General features: G+C 31.3%; 1 protein-coding gene across 1 annotated transcript; it reads right to left on the bottom strand.

Moving 5' to 3' along the window:
• Positions 1-403: 403 nt before the first annotated feature.
• LOC107447137 (U20-hexatoxin-Hi1a) lies at positions 404-17,105 on the bottom strand. Its single transcript, XM_087152208.1, has 5 exons — positions 17,076-17,105; positions 10,929-10,992; positions 7,804-7,846; positions 3,604-3,840; positions 404-699 (listed from the first exon to the last, which is right to left on the bottom strand). The coding sequence occupies exons 2-5, from the start codon at positions 10,947-10,949 to the stop codon at positions 548-550; spliced, it is 453 nt and encodes a 150-aa protein (XP_087008334.1). The 5' UTR covers positions 10,950-10,992; positions 17,076-17,105; the 3' UTR covers positions 404-547.
• Positions 17,106-18,800: the final 1,695 nt, after the last annotated feature.

Genomic DNA, 18,800 nt, shown 5'->3' with positions numbered 1-18,800 from the left:
TCCTTAGCTTTTTTTAAATGATTTTGTTCTGCCAAAAGAGCCAGAAAAACGATAAATGTTGTCATTATCTCTAATATTTTGGCAGTTTTGACCATTTTTTTCCCTCAATGTACTTAGCTATTTTCCTGATCTTAGGACTTTCGGCGAACCATTTTAACCAAAGCAAAACAAGATAAAAAAAATTCTTTTTTCAACATTCTAAAAGAGGTCTTTAACTCATAAGTTCCTTTCTTTTCCTTCTCATTCATCGGTAGCTTTGTGACCACAAAGCTTGCTTTGCTTGCTATTAAAACCAATTTGTTTGTTTGTTTTTTTGTTACACACTGAAGCTTAATCATATCTCAGACTCATTCTTGAATAGTGGACTCAAACAAAGTAGTTGAAGAAATGAAATGCACAAACATACATTAGAAATGTTTATTCATAAAACATTTTAATTTTAAATTGATTGTTTAAAACTATTTTTCGATACAATAACAGGTATTAACATTTCAGTTGTAAGCGATGCAGGTCGAAAAGACCATTCCTGCCACGGAATGGTAATTAATTAACAGACAAGGTTTGTGTCAGATGTCGGCTGAGTTTTCTTTTGCCCAGTAACTGCATCCACACAGTGGCATTTTCTGGTTGTCTCACAGCATTGCTTCTTGTCGTATTTGCCTGATCGGTCACATTTGGGAACATCACATGGCAAAGCAGCTGAAAAAGAGAAGTAAACAAAATTACAATATTTTTTTTCCATCTGGTATTGAGAGTAAAGTACAGTGCTCCTTTATCAAAATGAATAAATATGCAAAATGTACAACAATGTACAAAAGTACAAATAGACAAAAATGAAAGCTTTTTCCCCAAAACAACCTTTGCCCTGGTGGTTGGTTCTGCATTTACAGTTGCTTAATGCGTATTTTAGTGTATCAAATTATCCAACTTACCCCGGATCACATTCTCGTGTGCCCAGCCCTTACCCCATATGTTTTACAATCCATATGTATGGTGCCACTGACTTCAGAACTTCGTGAGATCCTCAACAGTAATGATGTATTGGAGCTTGTGGATACAGTTCTGAAGGCACACGTGGCCATTTAATTGTCCATGGATACGATAAAAAAATCCTTTCGATCTTGTTAAATATGTGCATATAGATCTCATACTGGTAGGAATTAATCTTTGTTGGACGAACATACTAAAGAAAATATGATCCTTTTTGAAGAAGAAAAAGTGTGAATTTGTCTGAATGCAATGGGATACTTGCAAGGGACTTAATGTGTGTATCTCGATTCTGATGGGTTGTTGAAACGGGGCCATTTGAAACTATGTTTCCCATTCCATTTTGAGTAAGCCAAGTCAGTCAAGTCACGATTCTCTTGAGAGACACATTCTATATTCTTTTACAAAGATTTCATTTCTTTCACTATATATTTCTTACTTAACACAAGAACAGGCACAAATCCATGCAGAGCATAAACAATCTAATTATAGCTCGAAGTTACCAAGCACAAAAAACAAAAATATATCTCGGTTACTATAAAATACATAAACCAATAATAAATCTAAGAGAAAAAAGATGTAGAAGAAAAAAAAGTATATTTTAACAAATTCGATGAGCGATGCGCTGTTGTATTTAATTAACTTCACGTGAATTAACATTCTAACAGATGTGGGCAAACATGCCTTGACTTTAACACGTCATCTTGTTTACAAATTATCATCTGGTGCTGAGGTCATAGGTCACGTGTCAGTGTATCAGTGATCGTCTTTTTCTCGAGTTGCAGGTACCCAATTATTATAATCTCTCCGTACAGATTATTCTCTTATGTGGCGCCATAAACTTGTATTATTCAATCCATTGGCAGCGCTATAGCTATTTATTAATTTTGTTAGGTTGTCTCAAGCAATAATTTAAGTAATGTTAAAAAATTTATTATACATTAAATATTTATTTAGATTCATTTTGTAGCCGGCCAGGTGGCCGAGCGATTAGCGTGCCTGACTGCGGAGCCAGTGGCTGCGGGTTCGAATCCCGCTCTGGGCACGGATGTTCTTTCTCTCTCTTTGTGTTCTATGTCCTTTCTTCTTTATGTGTGACCCGCCCAATAAACGGGCTTGTGGTTGGGTGACATGGGCGACGCTGCTCCACAGCCATGGAGCAGCCACAGGTGCCCACTGGGTAACGAGAAGAGGGTAGCAGTTCTGGCACTTTCTGAAGCCAATGGACAATAGTTCCAAGCGTCTGCCATTAAAAAAAAAGATTCATTTTGTTAAGTTCTTTTAAGTAAAAATTTAACTATTGTTGAATTGTATGTTAAATGATTAGTCAAAATAATTTTGTATTTTTATAGAAATAAAAACTTTGTTACTAATTAATTATTTAGATTTATTTAGATTTATTTTTGATCCTTTCTGATCTGGCTGTTGAAATTTTAAGCATAAACAGTGCTATTGTGCCACATACTGTTATACTGTTTACTGGTGATGGGGCTTTCTTATCGAGCAAAAGCATGAAAATTATATGATTCTCAAGTTATGGTTCGAAAAGGTGCGTGAGGAAGAAGTACAGCAAGTGATGGAACATTTTATGAGTGTTCTATCTTATCTCACGACAGAAATAGAAATAATTTTAATATTTCTGTTGACTACTATGCTGAAATGTATCGATCTAATACTTACTGTGGTTTATGAGATTCAGGCTGTCAGGTTAAAATTTAAAAATTTTATCATCGAAGATATTTCGGTAGCTTTATTAACAGTTACAACTCAAAACCAAAGGTAAACTTTATTATTCTATCTTTTAGTGGAGTTTTGTTTAAAAGCAAACTAGGCCTTTTTTTTAAATTAGGATGATTTTTTTTGCACATTAAAGGAATAAATTGTACTTTATCCCTGCATTTAAAGTTAATTGCCTAAAAGTGATCTCATCCTCGCTCTTTTTTATTTATTTATTAGATTTTCAAATAAGCTTTTATAAGTTGGATTGTGTAGTAGAAATTAATTTCTTTATAAAAACTCTGTGATTTAGAATGAAAGTCCTAGGCGGGTGATAATTGAAGCATTTAATTGGAAAAATTCCTATATTTTTTTAAATATTTGTCTCATTTAATTTTAAAATTTGTTGTAAAAATAAAAAAAAAGCTTTATTTATTATCCTTCTCTCTCCCGTGAAAATGACGGGGAGAGGTTTCGCCCTCTATTTCTCGCTTCCGTGAATTTTCCGGACAGGAGTGTTCAGTAATAACGCGCCTATAAGAATAAAATAATTCATTTCTTTCGTCCAGAAAACATTTTATTTCTCATTTTACACACCAGATGGCAGTACCAGGATATTTTTAAGGTAATTGTAGATAGTTAGTTTATTTTAAACTAGATGTCAGCACTAATCAAACACGTATATTTGGCAAAATAGGCACTTTTATGAACGTTTTCTTAAAAATTAAATGATCATTAAGGGGTTAATGCACATTATAAAAGTGTTCTATTCTTTAAAATTAAAGGTTCTATTCGACTGCGAAAAAGTAAAATTCAACGTAGTTAAAACAAAACAAACAAACCAATATTATCGAGAACATAAACAATTTACTGATTAATTATGAATGAATGTTTACTTACAGTTTTTCATGGCTATATCTCTAGCCAGATGGCATTCGCAAGATTTTGTTCCTCTCGATGGTTGGGTGATAGCTTCTTCTTTGTTGTAGCAGGCGCACCATTTGGGTGTATCTTCAGTGCACTGAAGAGGCATATACAAACCTTGAGCATCACACCTAATGTCCCATCTCATCAAAGCTCTGTTCCCTCCAGAATTTCGTTTGTGAGTTTGGCAGGTAGTTTCTCTTCGTGTATCAACTAGAAATATATTTAGTGTTAATTTATTTTTTAGCTTCTATAAGTTCAAAATAAATATTTTTTTTAAATAAAAGGCAACGAATTCGAAGTTGACGGAAATTTTTCCAGCAGTCGAATTTAAAGTTAGTCGTTCAGTTAAAAGTTAGGTCCTGTAATGGTTAATGGCTAAAAGAAGTTTTTGGTCTTATGAAAACGATTTAGAAATATTTGTGACTATCTATTAAGAATATTACTCGAAGAAATATTAAGACAATTATTTAAATTGTAACTTATCTTAACCCTTTGCTTACGGTGTACCATGCTCTACTGTCTCATGTTGTACCAGCAGTAAGGAAAAGATTAAACTGATTTAATCACACTTAAACTTTTCTGAGACTATGTAGGACTGAACTAATAAGAAAAAAACACAGCGAGCCATAAAAACTAATGAAAGATTATTATTAATAAATGAGTTACTATTAAGTTATCCTTTAAATCATAAATTTTTAAACCAAATTTATTTGGCTGATTTTTAATTAGCTAATTTTAGTAAAGTTAATTTTCAGAAAAACACGTAAATGAGTTTGATGTATCATTTGAAATTATTTTCTAATTCGTAAATATTCATTATACAATTTCTTTGTCATAGGACAATAATTTATGGAATTGAACACCTTTTAAGATTTAGCTTTAAATATCGATATCTTATTAATTCCGAACTACATGCACTTTCACTAACAAGGAAGACTAGGGAAGTGTGACTCGCCAATTTTGAAATAAACTAGTGGGATGTATGCCTTACGAGGAATAATTTTAGGGAGCAACATTCGTTTCGGCCCACAGAAGGTCCTATGAGAGTTAAAAAATAATTCTATATGTAGAAAAACCGATATTTTATTACTTCAGTGCAGACTATTAGTTATTGTAATTATCTCATATTACAATTAATTGGTTAATTAATTAATTATTAATTAATTATTAATTAATTATTAATTAATTATGAATTAATTATTAATTAATTATTAATTAATTATTAATTAATTATTAATTAATTATTAATTAATTATTAATTAATTTGCAATTACATACTCCAATTGATTTGGTAAATTTTCTGGAAAAAAATTTATGCCAATTTTTTTTTTAGAAAAACCTAACAGGTTTTTCTGAAAACTACAGATGTATAAAATTTTCGAAATCAATTTTGTCAATAAATATGCATTTTATAGTACGTGAAAGTACCACAAAATTAATTGGAGTATGAGATAATTACAATAACTAATAGTCTGCATTGAAGTAATAAAATACCGATTTTTCTATATATTGAATTATTTTTTATCTCTCATAGGACCTTCTATGGGCCGAAACGAATGTTGCCCCCTAAAATTATTCCTCATAAGGAATACATCCTACTAGTTTATTTCAAAATTGGCGAGTCACACTTCCCTAGTCTCCCTTGTAAGAACCAAAAATATTCAATTTCCTGTTAAAAACATTATTTTTATATTAAATTGCAATAGTTCTCTGAAATAGTTATTATAAAAGAATTTTCCCAAATACGTCTGGCTCCACATGGGAGATGTTTTAAAATCGTTAAATTTTCCCTTTAAACCAATCGTTGTTTTCTAAATGGGTACATTTGCAGCCTGTTTCCTTAAATTTTTCCTTATATATAACAGTGAGACGTGAAGGAAAAAGAGTAGATCGCTTTCTAATAAATTACTTTGAAAATAATTTTAATAAATTTCTTTATAAAAAGTTTGCACTATTAAATGAAAGTCCTGAGCGTGAGGTAATTGAAACATTGAAATAAAAAAAAAGTCATAGGATATTTTTTTATATATTTCTCATTTTGTTTTAAACTTCGCTGTAAAAATAAAAATCAAAAAAGTTTTTTTTTATTATTTAATACACAATATAAAAGTGTTCTGTTTCTCAAAATAAAAATTTCCCTTCGATTGAGAATAGTTGAAATTCAAAATATTTGAAACAAAGCACACAAATGCATATTATCGAGAACATATATAAATGCCGTTTAAGACTTAGTTTTAACTATCTATATCTTATTAATTACAAACCACATGCTTTCACTTTTACTAAGAACCATAAATATTCAATTTCATATTGAAAACATTATTTTTATATTAAATGGCAATAGTTCTTGGAAATAGATATTATAAAAGAGTTTCCATCTGACTACACTTGGAAGACCTTTTAAAATCGTTAAATCTTCCCTGTAAACCAAATCTGCAAATAAAGATTTTTGCAACGCATTTCCCTAAATTTTTCCTAGTATATAACAGCGAAACAGGGAAAAAATGTTGATAGCTTTCTAAGAAGGCTTGATAACAAAATGTTCTGTTGATGCTTCCACCCTTCAGTTGTTAATGCCTAGATATCGTGTTCTTTTATCATAATAAGTTTGAATATAATGGTTTTCTTATAATAATCTATTTCAATATTTTGAACAAATATATTTTTTAAAATTTGTTTCCTCAACAGTTGTATTATACATGAAATGTAATTTTTCATTAATTATCTTTTCCTCTAATTGCACTATTATACATAGCTGGAAATATACAGTTCGAAATGAACATTTATTTAACACTTTCCTGGGATTTAAGGGTAATTTTCATTGCGTGTTAGAATCGAACATCTCCATTTTTCGTCGGCAATTAATGCTTTTGAAAATATAAAATTGAAAATTTTTAACACATTCTAGTTTAAAAAAATCAGTTCACTGTTGCACTAGGCTAGCACCAAAGTAGTTGAGTGCACTAAGAAAGAATAACGCTAAGAATAACACAAATAAGGAAATTTTTTTTCTGTTGCAAGAGATTTTTTAACTGTTCTTGTAAGTTTTCATATTGCTGAATTCAAATTTGCAATCAGTTTCTCTCTCCAAGCAACAAATTTTTATTTTATTTTAATAAATGACGTTTTTAGTTTATATTTTGTTGAAATGTACAAGTTAAAAAATGTTATATGTGACTGGTGGTCGGGTAAATGTTGCAACAAACATTTATGGGTGTTAGAACACAATATCAGGATAAAAATTACACAGAAATTTATGCCCGAAATGTCGTCATATGTAGCTAAGGGGCTTCCCTGTTATGTTTCTTCGTATGCTTCTGAACATGTATGCTTCTTCTTCATAATAAAGAAGCTTGCCTAGACACATATGACGACATTTCTGTCATGGGTACCTATGTAATTTTAATCCGGACGATGTGCCCTAACTCGCCTAAAAATTTGCCGTAGCATTTACACTACTCCTTGTTGTATATAACGCTTTATTTAAACTTCCACATTTCGACAAAATGTCGACTATAAATGTCATTTAAAAAACTTTAGGAGCAAAACTAATTTCAGAATTGAAATCAGGGAATCATGAACGGGATCCGGAAATCACCCGGAATCAGGACTGATCAAGTGTTTGTATAAATGCAACAAAACATTTGTTCCCTACTGTAGTTAAAGGAAAGCTAGAAATAGTTTCGAAAGGTGCGGCTTAGGCCCAATATGGATACCTTATTCAGTTTACTCCGGTACTTTAAACCACAATCTGGTTCGATTTAGTTTCCAATTTAAGAGTTATGAAAAACTGTGTTTCAGTCAAATTTTACCTTATGATTACATAATGAAGTGTAAAAACGGAAAAAGTTTCAGAAACATGTTTCTTTTTTATACTTGCTTCTAACTTCAAAAAAAAATACTCAAAATTATGATTCAATATGCATTAACATTAACATGTATTAAAGTTAAAAGAGGATCACTTGTATTTGTTAACGCTTGCAAACGGTTGCCGTAATTTCCACGCAGTTACAAAACAGACAAAACTTTAATTACCAGTATTATGCTTAACAGTTTCGAAAATTTTTGTTTTTGAAAAATTATTTGAATCCCTTTCAGAAAATACTTTCTTTCACAAAGTATATTAAAGCAAAATAGAAAATCTTAAAGTAACTGACATAATTTAAAACTTACTTGCTCCAGCAAAAGCGTAGGAGAAAAGAGCTAGGAAGAGTACCTACAGATTAAAAAAAAACAGGTATATATATATATATATATATATATATATATATTTCAAATAAGAGTAATTTTATACTTAAACATTTAAATAACAGTTTCGATGAAATAAACGGCTTTATACTGACAAACCAGCTGACAGTTTTTTACGTAAATTGAAAAAAAATTTGCAGTGTACAAAAAAAAATGTTACTGCAAAGTACGAAATGCTACTGCAATTTCTTTGTTTCTAAAATAGTTACACTGATTTTTTAACAGGCATTTATCAAAATGACTGTGGCTTTAATGATCCAAAACACTCTATGTGTAGATTTTTACGAAACAAACACAACATTAATTTTTTAGATGATATAGGAATAAATCTGTAAGGTGTAAACTTATTTGGAACTGTATACATTTCCCTTAAAATAATGTGCGTGTATATATATGTGTGTATAATGTGCAAATGTGTATAATGTGTAAATGTGAGCCGATTAATCGAAAATTGAAGTGCTTCACTCTCAAAAACTAGGGAAAATCTGGCAAACAAGCTCCGATGGACTCTTAAGGGAATTACTATTTAGTGTAATTTATTAAATAGATTGAGGGATTTCTTCGGTTCTCACGGATTGGTTAAGGGAAAAACTTAAAATGTTAATTCTTGACTATTTCAATCTAAAAATAAAACCAAAAGGTGGATGTAAATAATAAAATGTGAGAAAGTGTTTAATTTTGAATAATAAATTAAGATTGAGAATTTAGATAAAGAAATAACATAAAATGATGAATGCTGATAATAAATGTTGCAATAAATGTTGCAATAAATAATAAATGGTACAAAGCTAGGAGATTACAATAATAAAGGTGATCCAACTAAAGTTCAAAACCACTACATCAAGATTTCACGAGATATTTCTACGAGACAATCTGCATTAGTGCCCCCAACCGAGATTGTTAATATAGTAAAGATTGATATTAGTTTCAGTTATTTGAGGTATTTTTAATAAAACGAATAGCATCCTGAACCGAAACAGAAAGGAAAATTTTGTGTACCACAAGAAAAGAAATTATGGAAGGTTGTTAATGTAATAAATTGCCTTTTAAAATTGATATTATTTTCCAAGCAATGTTAATTTAAGAGAGCTTCTCTGGAGTTGCGAGTAAAAGCTTTGTCTTTGTTGTTTCATCTCGGGTTTCACCTCTTTTTCACCAGAAAAAATTTGATTTTTTTGAAATTTTTCTTCCTTTTGAAACTATATAAAATCGTATTGGAGTTTAAAAAGCGAAAGAAGAAAAAAAAATATCAGTTAATGAATTGGTCTAAAAATCTTAAGTCATTTTCACCCTTCTTTATCTTGAAAACAAAGAAACGTTTTGAAGAACTGTAACACACATATTCATTGAATTCAAAGTATGAAAAAGGAGTGGAATTCTAGCTAGTTTTATGAAACATCAGTATCCAGTAATACACAAAAGTAATGTAAATATATTTCAGTTTTCCAATTTTGGAGAAATAAGACACTAACGAGACCAGTAATCCTCTAACTCAGCAATAACTGGCATGAGCAAGCATATATAAAACAGACTACTAATTTGTGAAAAAATGCTACGAAAAATTATCGTTGTTGTCCTAGACAATAACTTTTGGCGAAACCTTTACAATAACGAAATTTATAGTCGATGAAAGTCACCAGATGCAGTAAAAGTCATCAAATCGAACCAAACGTGGCACTATATTGGCGAATCATGGGCACTTATTTAGATTAAAAGATAACAGCCCGACTAAGTATAAACTAAGCAGCTGGGTTAGAAAAGTACTCCCATAGCTTGAAGACACAGAGAAAAATTTTATTTTATTAACCGGTGTTGAACAGTCACCCAATTCTGAGTTTGCGACTAGCAATGTTCAATTCTGTAAACCCAATCCAAAGGACAAGATAATTCGTGGATCAAGCATTAGGATAAACTGACTTTCCTCGAGGACTTTTTTCCTTTTTCTTGATGGAACTAACCCACTCTTGCGTTTTATTGAGAGGAAAACAACGACTACCTCCTATGATCGGTTTGTTCGACGTCAAGGGGATTCTAACCGATGATCCCTCACCTATTGAGCATATTTTGCGTTTTCCTCAGTGATTAGTTAACTCGGTGAGGGGTGGTGACTGGTTGATACGAATTCTGCAACCAATCGGTACGAGCCTGGAGCAGAATTCGTATCAACCAACCACCGCTAGGATTCGAACCTGGACCACCGCATTGGGAGGCAAGTGCTCGATTCCCTCAACCATCGCAGCTCACCGAGAAAAGTTTTAAAATATCAAAGGTGGTCAATTGGAAAAAGCATGCAGCCTGAGATAGCCTGGTCGGTAGGTCGCTGGGCCCATGTCCGAGAGTTCGTGGGTTCGAACACAGCCAATCGAAGACTCCCCGTGTAGTAAAGTGACTGATGCACGTTAAATCTGTCGAGTCTCAAAAGTACTCCATGTTCCCATAACAAATCAATACCTCTGGGGTTACTGGATTGGAGATCGATCGTTCTCTGATTCAGGTCAAAATTACGATCTGTGAATGAATGAATGGATGTATTAATGGGTCCGCCCTATAAAAAACGAGTGTGACGTTTGGTGTGGCAGAAATCGTATTCTTGGCCATAGATGGCCCCACTGATAAACAACAAACGAACACTTTGCCTTAAATTTGGTCGGTGTTACCAAACAGGCTTGCCCGTGTGTGCAAGTGGCATTAGAACCAACCAACCAAACATGCATCTCGCTGCATAAAAAAAGATATTCGTTGGAACGGCATGAGCCTGATCTGATCTGTAGTGCCGCGAAGAAGAAGAATTATACAGAACAGTGTCTAGGATTAGAAATATAAAGTCTAAGCCACGGTATTTTTTTGTATTCAAAAAAATATACGCATTATCACAATAAGGACGCATTAGCACAATCGTACTTAATCTTTGACTATAGCTTTACATTTTTATCTCTATCATTAAATTAGCACAAAAAGATTATTATTATTTAGGATAATTTTCATTTTTGAAATTAAAACATTTTAAAACAGTTAAATAAAATGTATAAATAATATAATAGCATACTTACTAAGAACATGTTTTGTTGCATTTTCGTAGTATATATGTTGCGGTACGTTGGTAGTATATATGTTCTAGAAGGAAAATATTTTTACAATATTTCAAATAAAAGTGGAGCTACATTAATTCAGTGATAAATATATTTATTTTGGCTCTTTAAAAAAACAAAAGAAATCTTTAAACAAAATAGAAATATTAAAACTTTCTAAACTTTCACAATGTCTTAAATAGTAAATTGACTCAGAAAAAAACAAAAAGAAATATATAATATCTAGTTAGAGTAATATAATAATTATAATTATCTTATAATATTATATCAGCATATTAAAAATCAAATGCTAACTGGAAGGGCTAATTTTCATAACTTGAACGTAACAACGAAAACGTTTTAAATGGTTGAAAGTGACATGAAGTAAAACATATTGCGATGCTATCAGTTTTTATTAATAAGTGAGAGATAGAATGCTCTTTTAAGCAGCAAAAAATCTCATTCTTGATCTCGATCAAATTACACTTTAATAAATAATTTTAAATTTTACAGAAGAAAAATACATTTTCCTCAGAAAAAAAACTGTTTAAGGAGAAACAGAAACTTTTTCTGTTTTTATCTGGTATTTGAGCACTGTAAAAAATGTCCCTTCTTTTTGCAGATTTAGTATGTTTGACGGTCTAAAGCTGTTTTGTTGAGAAAACGGTTTTTCTCTGTTTTTTCTTCCTTATCATAGACGGATTAAAACAATCAGTTCAAATTCTAATTTTTGCCATGCAGCTTCGCTTACCGTACAATAACTCTATTTTTTTTTAAAATCATTTTACGATTATTTACTATACTTGCTCCTATTTTCCATCTAAAATTTATGATTTTGAACATCGTACATATGAAACTACGCATCGATTTTATTTTTAAACTGATACTGTACATGATGATTACATTTCTTTAGATATACTTTTTTTAGTTAAGTTTAGCTCAACTTGCCAGACATTATCATACGGTGCCCCAGTATAGTTCTAAGCGTTTTTACACTTAAATATTATTTCAATTAAGTAAGACTTTAAAGATAAAAAATGTTTAAGATTTTTCTTTAAACGGAGTAGGTAGCTCAAAAAGACAAAGCACTCAACTTCACAATGAGCTGACCCATATTTGAATTCCAACGTCGATTGATCGAACGAATGCTGCTGCATCGATCATAATGCTGAGAAATTTATTTTATAGAATTGTCTGTTAACCCTTAACGATCGGTTAATTTCCAAGAAAACTGTCATAAAAGTGTGTTTTTTTTATCCCCGCATCCTTGATTGGTGCTGACATCTAGTTTAAAATAACTTAACTATCAACAATTACCTTAAAAATATCCTGGTACTGCCATCAGGTGTGTAAAATGAGAAATAAAGTGTTTTCTGGACAAAAGAAATGAATTATTTTATTCTTATAGGCACGTTACCACTGAACACTCCTGCCCGGAAATATCACGGGAGGGAGAAATGGAGGGCGAAACCTCCCCCCGTCATTTTCAAGGGAGCGAGAAGGAAGGAGTTAAAATTTACAGAATTTGTTTGTTCAAATACGAGTAATTATCTACTTAAACAGGTGTTTGCAGTTATTTTTTTTACTACTTTACAGTGTACAAAAAAAATCTGAAAGCTTTTTGAATAAGAGTACAAAGTGTTTGAGTAATTTCTTTGTTTTTAAAATAGTTAAGAAGATTTTTTAACAGACATATATAAAAATGACTGTGGCTTAAATGACCCGAAACACTCAATTTGTAAGTTTCTAACAACATAAACACAAAATTAGTTTTTTCGAAGATAGAAGAATAAATCTGTCAGCTATGAACTTATTGGAAAATATACACATTTCCTTTAAAATTAAGAATCCTGATATTTCCATTAAAATAATGTGTGGTGCGCAAGAGCAATAACATAACAAGCATTTATATTTTAGTTTTATGAAAAATAAAAACAACGTTGCTAAGACAACTCAATAATAATAATTACTATATTGACGTTCCAGACATTGGGATGTAAAAGTATTAATGGATTTATATATTTTATATTAACTTGTAAATAACTGTGTATATTAAATGTTGTGATGTCTCCAATTTACTTCGTTTTTATTTATCCAAAATCGCACATAGTAGGAAGATAGAAAACCTTCCCTTACAACTGGTGACCTCAGGACGTGATTAGTTTAACAGTGCGAAGATTTTATTTTGGATAAAAGAAAGGTTTGTGCATTACCATTATTTTATAATTATCTTTATATTAAGCATGGAGGAAAGCACAAACGATAATTTAAATTCATCAACTCAAGATAATGTGAATTTAGAAGTAAACAAAGTGGCAGTTAAACCACCAATTTTTTGGCGACATAAACCTAAGTTATGGTTCTTACAACTTGAAGCACAGTTTGCTAACGGCAATATTACTCGTGATTTAACTAAGTATAACATTGTCGTTGCCTCATTGGACGAAAATAGCTTAGATTTCGTTGAGGATATTTTGTTAAACCCGCCAATGAATGGAAAATACGACGCCTTAAAAAATGCATTGTTAAGTAGATTGACAGATTCTGAAGAAGCCAGGTTAAAAAAGGTGTTGACTACACTTAATCTTGGCGATAAGCGTCCATCTGACTTGTTGCGACAAATGAAAGGTTTGGCTGAAAATTCCATTTCTGAGGAATTGCTAAAATCACTTTGGCTACAGAGTCTACCACAACAGGTTCAAGCTATATTATCTATTAGCTCTGATTCTTTGGATAAAATGGCAGAGATGGCAGACAAAATTATTGGCATATTTAGCTCAACAGAGTTATGTACAGTTGATAAAGTATCCAGTAAAAATTTTAAGCATAGTAACATTAGTAACGAAAAATTTAATTCATTGGAGATTAATATTGCAGAATTAACTAAGAAATTTGATACATTCATTACAAGGAGTAGATCTCAAGATAAATCTGTAAGAGCTCGAGACCGTAGCCGTTCGAGATCCCAATCTTCTCGTTATAAGTTATGTTGGTACCATTTTAAATTTGGAAACAAGGCACATCGCTGTGTTAAACCTTGCCAATTTCAAAAACCAACAAATATTTCGGAAAACTAACGGGCCAGTCGATTGAAGAGGCCAACGACTACGGCCATCCAAATTGCCGCCTCTTTCTTTTTGACAAGTCAAGCAAAAGGCACTATCTTATTGACACCAGGGGTACCTTTTCATAGATGACGGTTGTGGTGCGCAAGAGCAATAACATAACAAGCATTTATATTTTAGTTTTATGAAAAATAAAAACAACGTTGCTAAGACAACTCAATAATAATAATTACTATATTGACGTTCCAGACATTGGGATGTAAAAGTATTAATGGATTTATATATTTTATATTAACTTGTAAATAACTGTGTATATTAAATGTTGTGATGTCTCCAATTTACTTCGTTTTTATTTATCCAAAATCGCACATAGTAGGAAGATAGAAAACCTTCCCTTACAAATGTATCAATAATTTCAATATTTAACTCTGTTATTATATTGCATTGAAATAATAGCAAACATTCGCTATTTTAATAATTAACTTTAAAATTTGAAGAATTTTTCTGAAAAATAAGATCATTTATATGAATTAAAATATGTAAATAGTAAGTAATTTTTTTTCATCATTATAAAAGTTACTGAAAGTGATTAGGTAGAAACTAAAGTCCCTTTTATTTCTTTAATCTCTTTAATTATTCCATTGTAACTACCACCATGACTTACACTGCAAATTATACATATTTAGAACGAAAAGATTCCTTGCATTCACTTTTAATAGTAAACTGAAAGAAATGTGAAGAAAAAGAAGCTAATTTTAATCTCTTTTAATAGATTTTTGCTTTTTATTTCACCACTTCTGAGATTGTTAGTCACCAGTGGCATCCATATTATAAGAAAAATATTTTTCTAAGTTAGATATTTTTTTTAAAAATATCCGTTTTTTATATTTTTTTTTAAAAAAAAACTTAGTTTTATAAAAAAATTTGCAATTTTAAAGTCTGTCTTTATATACCTGTTTTTTAATATGTCAATATGACAATAAAACTTTAATAGAATCTAAAGATAGAATAGAAGATTTAGTTTTATTTTTACTGCTTCCTTTCATAATTTTTAAAGTTAGGAGCTTAAGTAAAAAATAATCTTTTAAGCACCCTGACTCCTAAATTTTCCTATTTTGGTTCCTTTGAATGAAAATACCATTATACAGAAGTATAAAAATGCTCAAAACGCAGCAGGCTGTAGCAAAACAAATTTATTATTCATTCGCATTCTAAAGTTTTTGCTTTTATCGGAATATAGTATTAAATTTCCAGGCTTATATTTCGATCTAATATCATTGTATTTTAAACCTACTTTTCAATGGAAGGCAGCTAAAAGGTGGAAAAAGCATTCATTTAGTTTCAATTTAAACTGAATTTCGCTTTTTACTCGTTTTTAATCTGATTATGATGAAAGCTTAACTTTAAAAGGATTTGTCAGGGTTCGAAGAATAGATAACTGATTTCTGACGTCTACTGTGACACAAGCTGGTGTCTAAGCGACTGCTGCTTTTTTATGCTACTTTCTGCTAGTAGCGCATACATAAATTATTTACAGCAGTAAAAATTTTCGTTAGTTTGAGACCCATTGACGTCAGGCTAAATGCGGCAGGATTTCAGGGATTACGTTTTATGTAATTTAAATTTATTTTAGTTTCACTCTATTACAGCAATCACCAAACTATTGATCCATACGGACCACCAAGCCGAAAAAATTCTCTATCTCGTGAACCACCGCCTCTTTTTTCAGAAGGAGGAGAAAAGTTCCTCAATTGATTTTATTTTAGTTTCACTCTGTAATTTATTTTATAGTCTCACTCCATAACAGCAATCACCAATCTTTTGATTCGCACTGCCCACCAAGCTGGAATAATTCTATCTCGTGGACCACAGCCTCTTTTTTCAGAAGGAGGAGAAAAATTCTTCAATTAATTTTATTTTGGTTTCACTCTATAACAGCAATCACCAATCTTTTGATCCCCACGGACCACCAAGCTGGAATAATTCTATCTCGTGGACCACAGCCCCTATTTTCAGAAGGAGGAGAAAAGTTCCTCAATTGATTTTATTTTAGCTTCACTCTATAATTTATTTTATAGTTTCATTCCATAACAGCAATCATCAATCTTGATCCTTACGGACCACCAAGCCGAAGAAATTCTATCTCATGGACCATCACCTCTTTTTTTGGAAAGAGGAGAAAAGTTCCCCAATTGATTAGTGTAGTGTCTAAAATATCTCCAAGCAAAACAAAATTGATAAATGTTTTTTTTAAATTTGATTTAATTAAAAAGTTATTCAAGATGGCCAGTTTTCAAATAATCACTCTGTACATTTCAAATGAAATTTTTCTTTAACATGATGATCAAGGTTGAGAAAAAAAAAAGTAAATAGATGAAAATTAAAGTTTACTAAACAGTTACAGAAAGAGTAATAACATCCAATCAGTGCAACTTCACTATTTCGTATAGATGGGAAGGTCAAAAATTTGATTAACTCTGCCAAAGTGTGAAACTAGAATAAACTAATCTTTTAGAGCCACTTTGAAAGATTAGTATTTAGTTTTATTTTAAATATAAATCGCGAAAGCAAGTTTGCTCTGTTAGGCGGCCCAAAATATACCCTATACGTTCAGTTGCACATGTTCATTTAACACTTGTTCCTTTCAGTACTTATCAGTTGTTACCTACATTGTTACCTACAGTACTTATGAGTTGTTGCATGTACTTTTATGTTCAGTTAAATACTACTAAAGTTGAAGGTTAAGGCTATTGCTTAAAATCCACTAATTGAATAGATGGTAAATCAAAAGCTATGCAAATAAATTATTATCCAGTTAAACAAAGAATTAAGTGAACAACGAAATTTGTACAGATCTATAAAGTAAAAATAGATATATTGATCGGTATATCGTAGTTTTTTAGTAATATAATGCTAAAACTTTTGAAAACGTTAAAAGCATTTTTTTTAAATATTATAAATAAACTGCTTTTAAAATATTATTGAATTCAATAATATTTAAAGGTTTAAAATTTTTATGCTTTGATCGTAGAAAAAAAGATATAGTAAATAAAGATACACTTACAAATTCTTAATTCCGTTCCAGTGTTGGCGTATAACGTGTTCTGTCTGACTTTAAAGCCAATTCTGTTGCCAACCTGAATATTTCACCTTTGACACGATTTTCGATAAGATAATTTATTCGAGTGTTTATAGAGAAAAAGAGACCATTTTTTGATCAGCACTTCGTCAATGCATGTAGCTTTGACCTTTGGAGAATCTAACGAATTCATAACAACATTTTACGCCTGTATGTTAAGGAAGAGAGATTTGGTTTTTCCATTAATAATTTGTAAACAAAAATCCGCATTTACGTCAGACGCATGTAATACACCATTCTTTTAATATCTATTGTAAATTCAGGTTAAAGCTTAAACGACTTTTACGTAATACTCAAATATTTTATTATTGAAGTTATTGTTCTAAAACCCTAATTAAAGTTTCAAGCACATAGTTAGAAATTTCAACCATCTAGAGCTGCATGTATTATCAGCTTGTTGAATGTATTTTATTTTGTAACCGGCGTTGAACAGTCAACCCAATTCCGAGCTAACGGCTTTTAATGTTCAATTCCGTATTTAATGCTTCGTGTTCCGCATTCAGGATACAATTCCGTTAGTACCATAGTTCGAATTTTCAGCCATCTAGAGCTGCATGTATTATCAATTTGTTAAATGTAATTTATTTTGTAACCGGCGTTGAACAGTCAACCCAATTCCGAGTTAACGGCTTTTAATGTTCAATTCCGTGTTTAATGCTTCGTGTTCCGCATTCAGGATACAATTCCGTTAGTACTGTAACGTAACAGTGTGACAACTGAGCTAAAAGCATCAATTCCTCGAGAGGTAATGCTAAAATGATGTTGCTTGAGAGACACACACGAGAAGTGATGTTCTTTTTTTTGTTGTTGAAGAAGAGAGTTTTTTTCTGAGAAGAGATATTTCGTTTGGGTAATATTTTGTGATTTTTCGTGTGAATGTTTAAATAAATTGTTTGATACAACTCACGTCTTATTTCTGGTTGTTGTGACACAACAGAATTTTACTGGTGGCAGCGGCGGGATATGGTAAGAGTAGTTGATTTAAGGTAGTCAGTGATTGTATATGTAGTTTTTTATCAGTTGTAAATTATGGCTTCTCTTAATAAAGCGAAAAAAGTGGATTTGATAGAATTGGCCGACGAATTAGGTGAATCTGTTCCACCTCAAGCAAATGTTTGTGAAATTAAAAAAATAATGTCTAGTAAACATTATGAGGTTGAGGATGTAAAGATGTGTTTGACTCGTATAACGGAGGAGAGAATTAGGCGAGAAGAACTTGAAAAACAAGAACGGCGAGAAGAACTTGAAAGACAAGAACGGCGGGAAGAACTTGAACGGCAACATCAATTGGAATTGCTTAAACTCGAATTAGAAGCAAATTCTCAAATTCAGCACCAAAACAGACCGGTATCAGGTGAAACAATTCATAAAATACAGATTTTACAAATAACACCAAAATTTAATGAAGGTAAAGATGAAATGTCGTTGTATCTGATAAATTTTGAACGTCGAGCAGAAATTGCACAAATTCCTAAAGATGAATGGGTGCCTTACCTATTGAGCGTAGTACCACCCGACATTTCAAATATGTTGGCGAGAGAGTCTCCTAATGATGCCAATAACTACGACTTTGTAAAAGAATTGATTCTTAAACAATATAAGCTTAATGCAGAGGAACTCAAACAAAATTTTTATCGACATTTTAAATCA

This window comes from Parasteatoda tepidariorum, chromosome 9 (assembly GCF_982258835.1).
Source record: "Parasteatoda tepidariorum strain Cologne lab strain chromosome 9, Ptep-v5.0, whole genome shotgun sequence".
In the NCBI taxonomy this organism is placed as follows: domain Eukaryota; kingdom Metazoa; phylum Arthropoda; class Arachnida; order Araneae; family Theridiidae; genus Parasteatoda; species Parasteatoda tepidariorum.
The sequence above is the reverse complement of the archived record's forward strand: the minus strand, read 5'-3'. Positions and strand labels throughout refer to the sequence as shown.

Coding starts and splice junctions, on each gene's coding strand:
- LOC107447137 (XM_087152208.1), bottom strand. CDS start 10,949: ATGCAACAAAACATGTTCTTA. Junction 7,847..10,928: donor TGCAACAAAACATGTTCTTA/GTAAGTATGCTA, acceptor TTTAATCTGTAG/GTACTCTTCCTAGCTCTTTT. Junction 3,841..7,803: donor CTACGCTTTTGCTGGAGCAA/GTAAGTTTTAAA, acceptor ATATATTTCTAG/TTGATACACGAAGAGAAACT.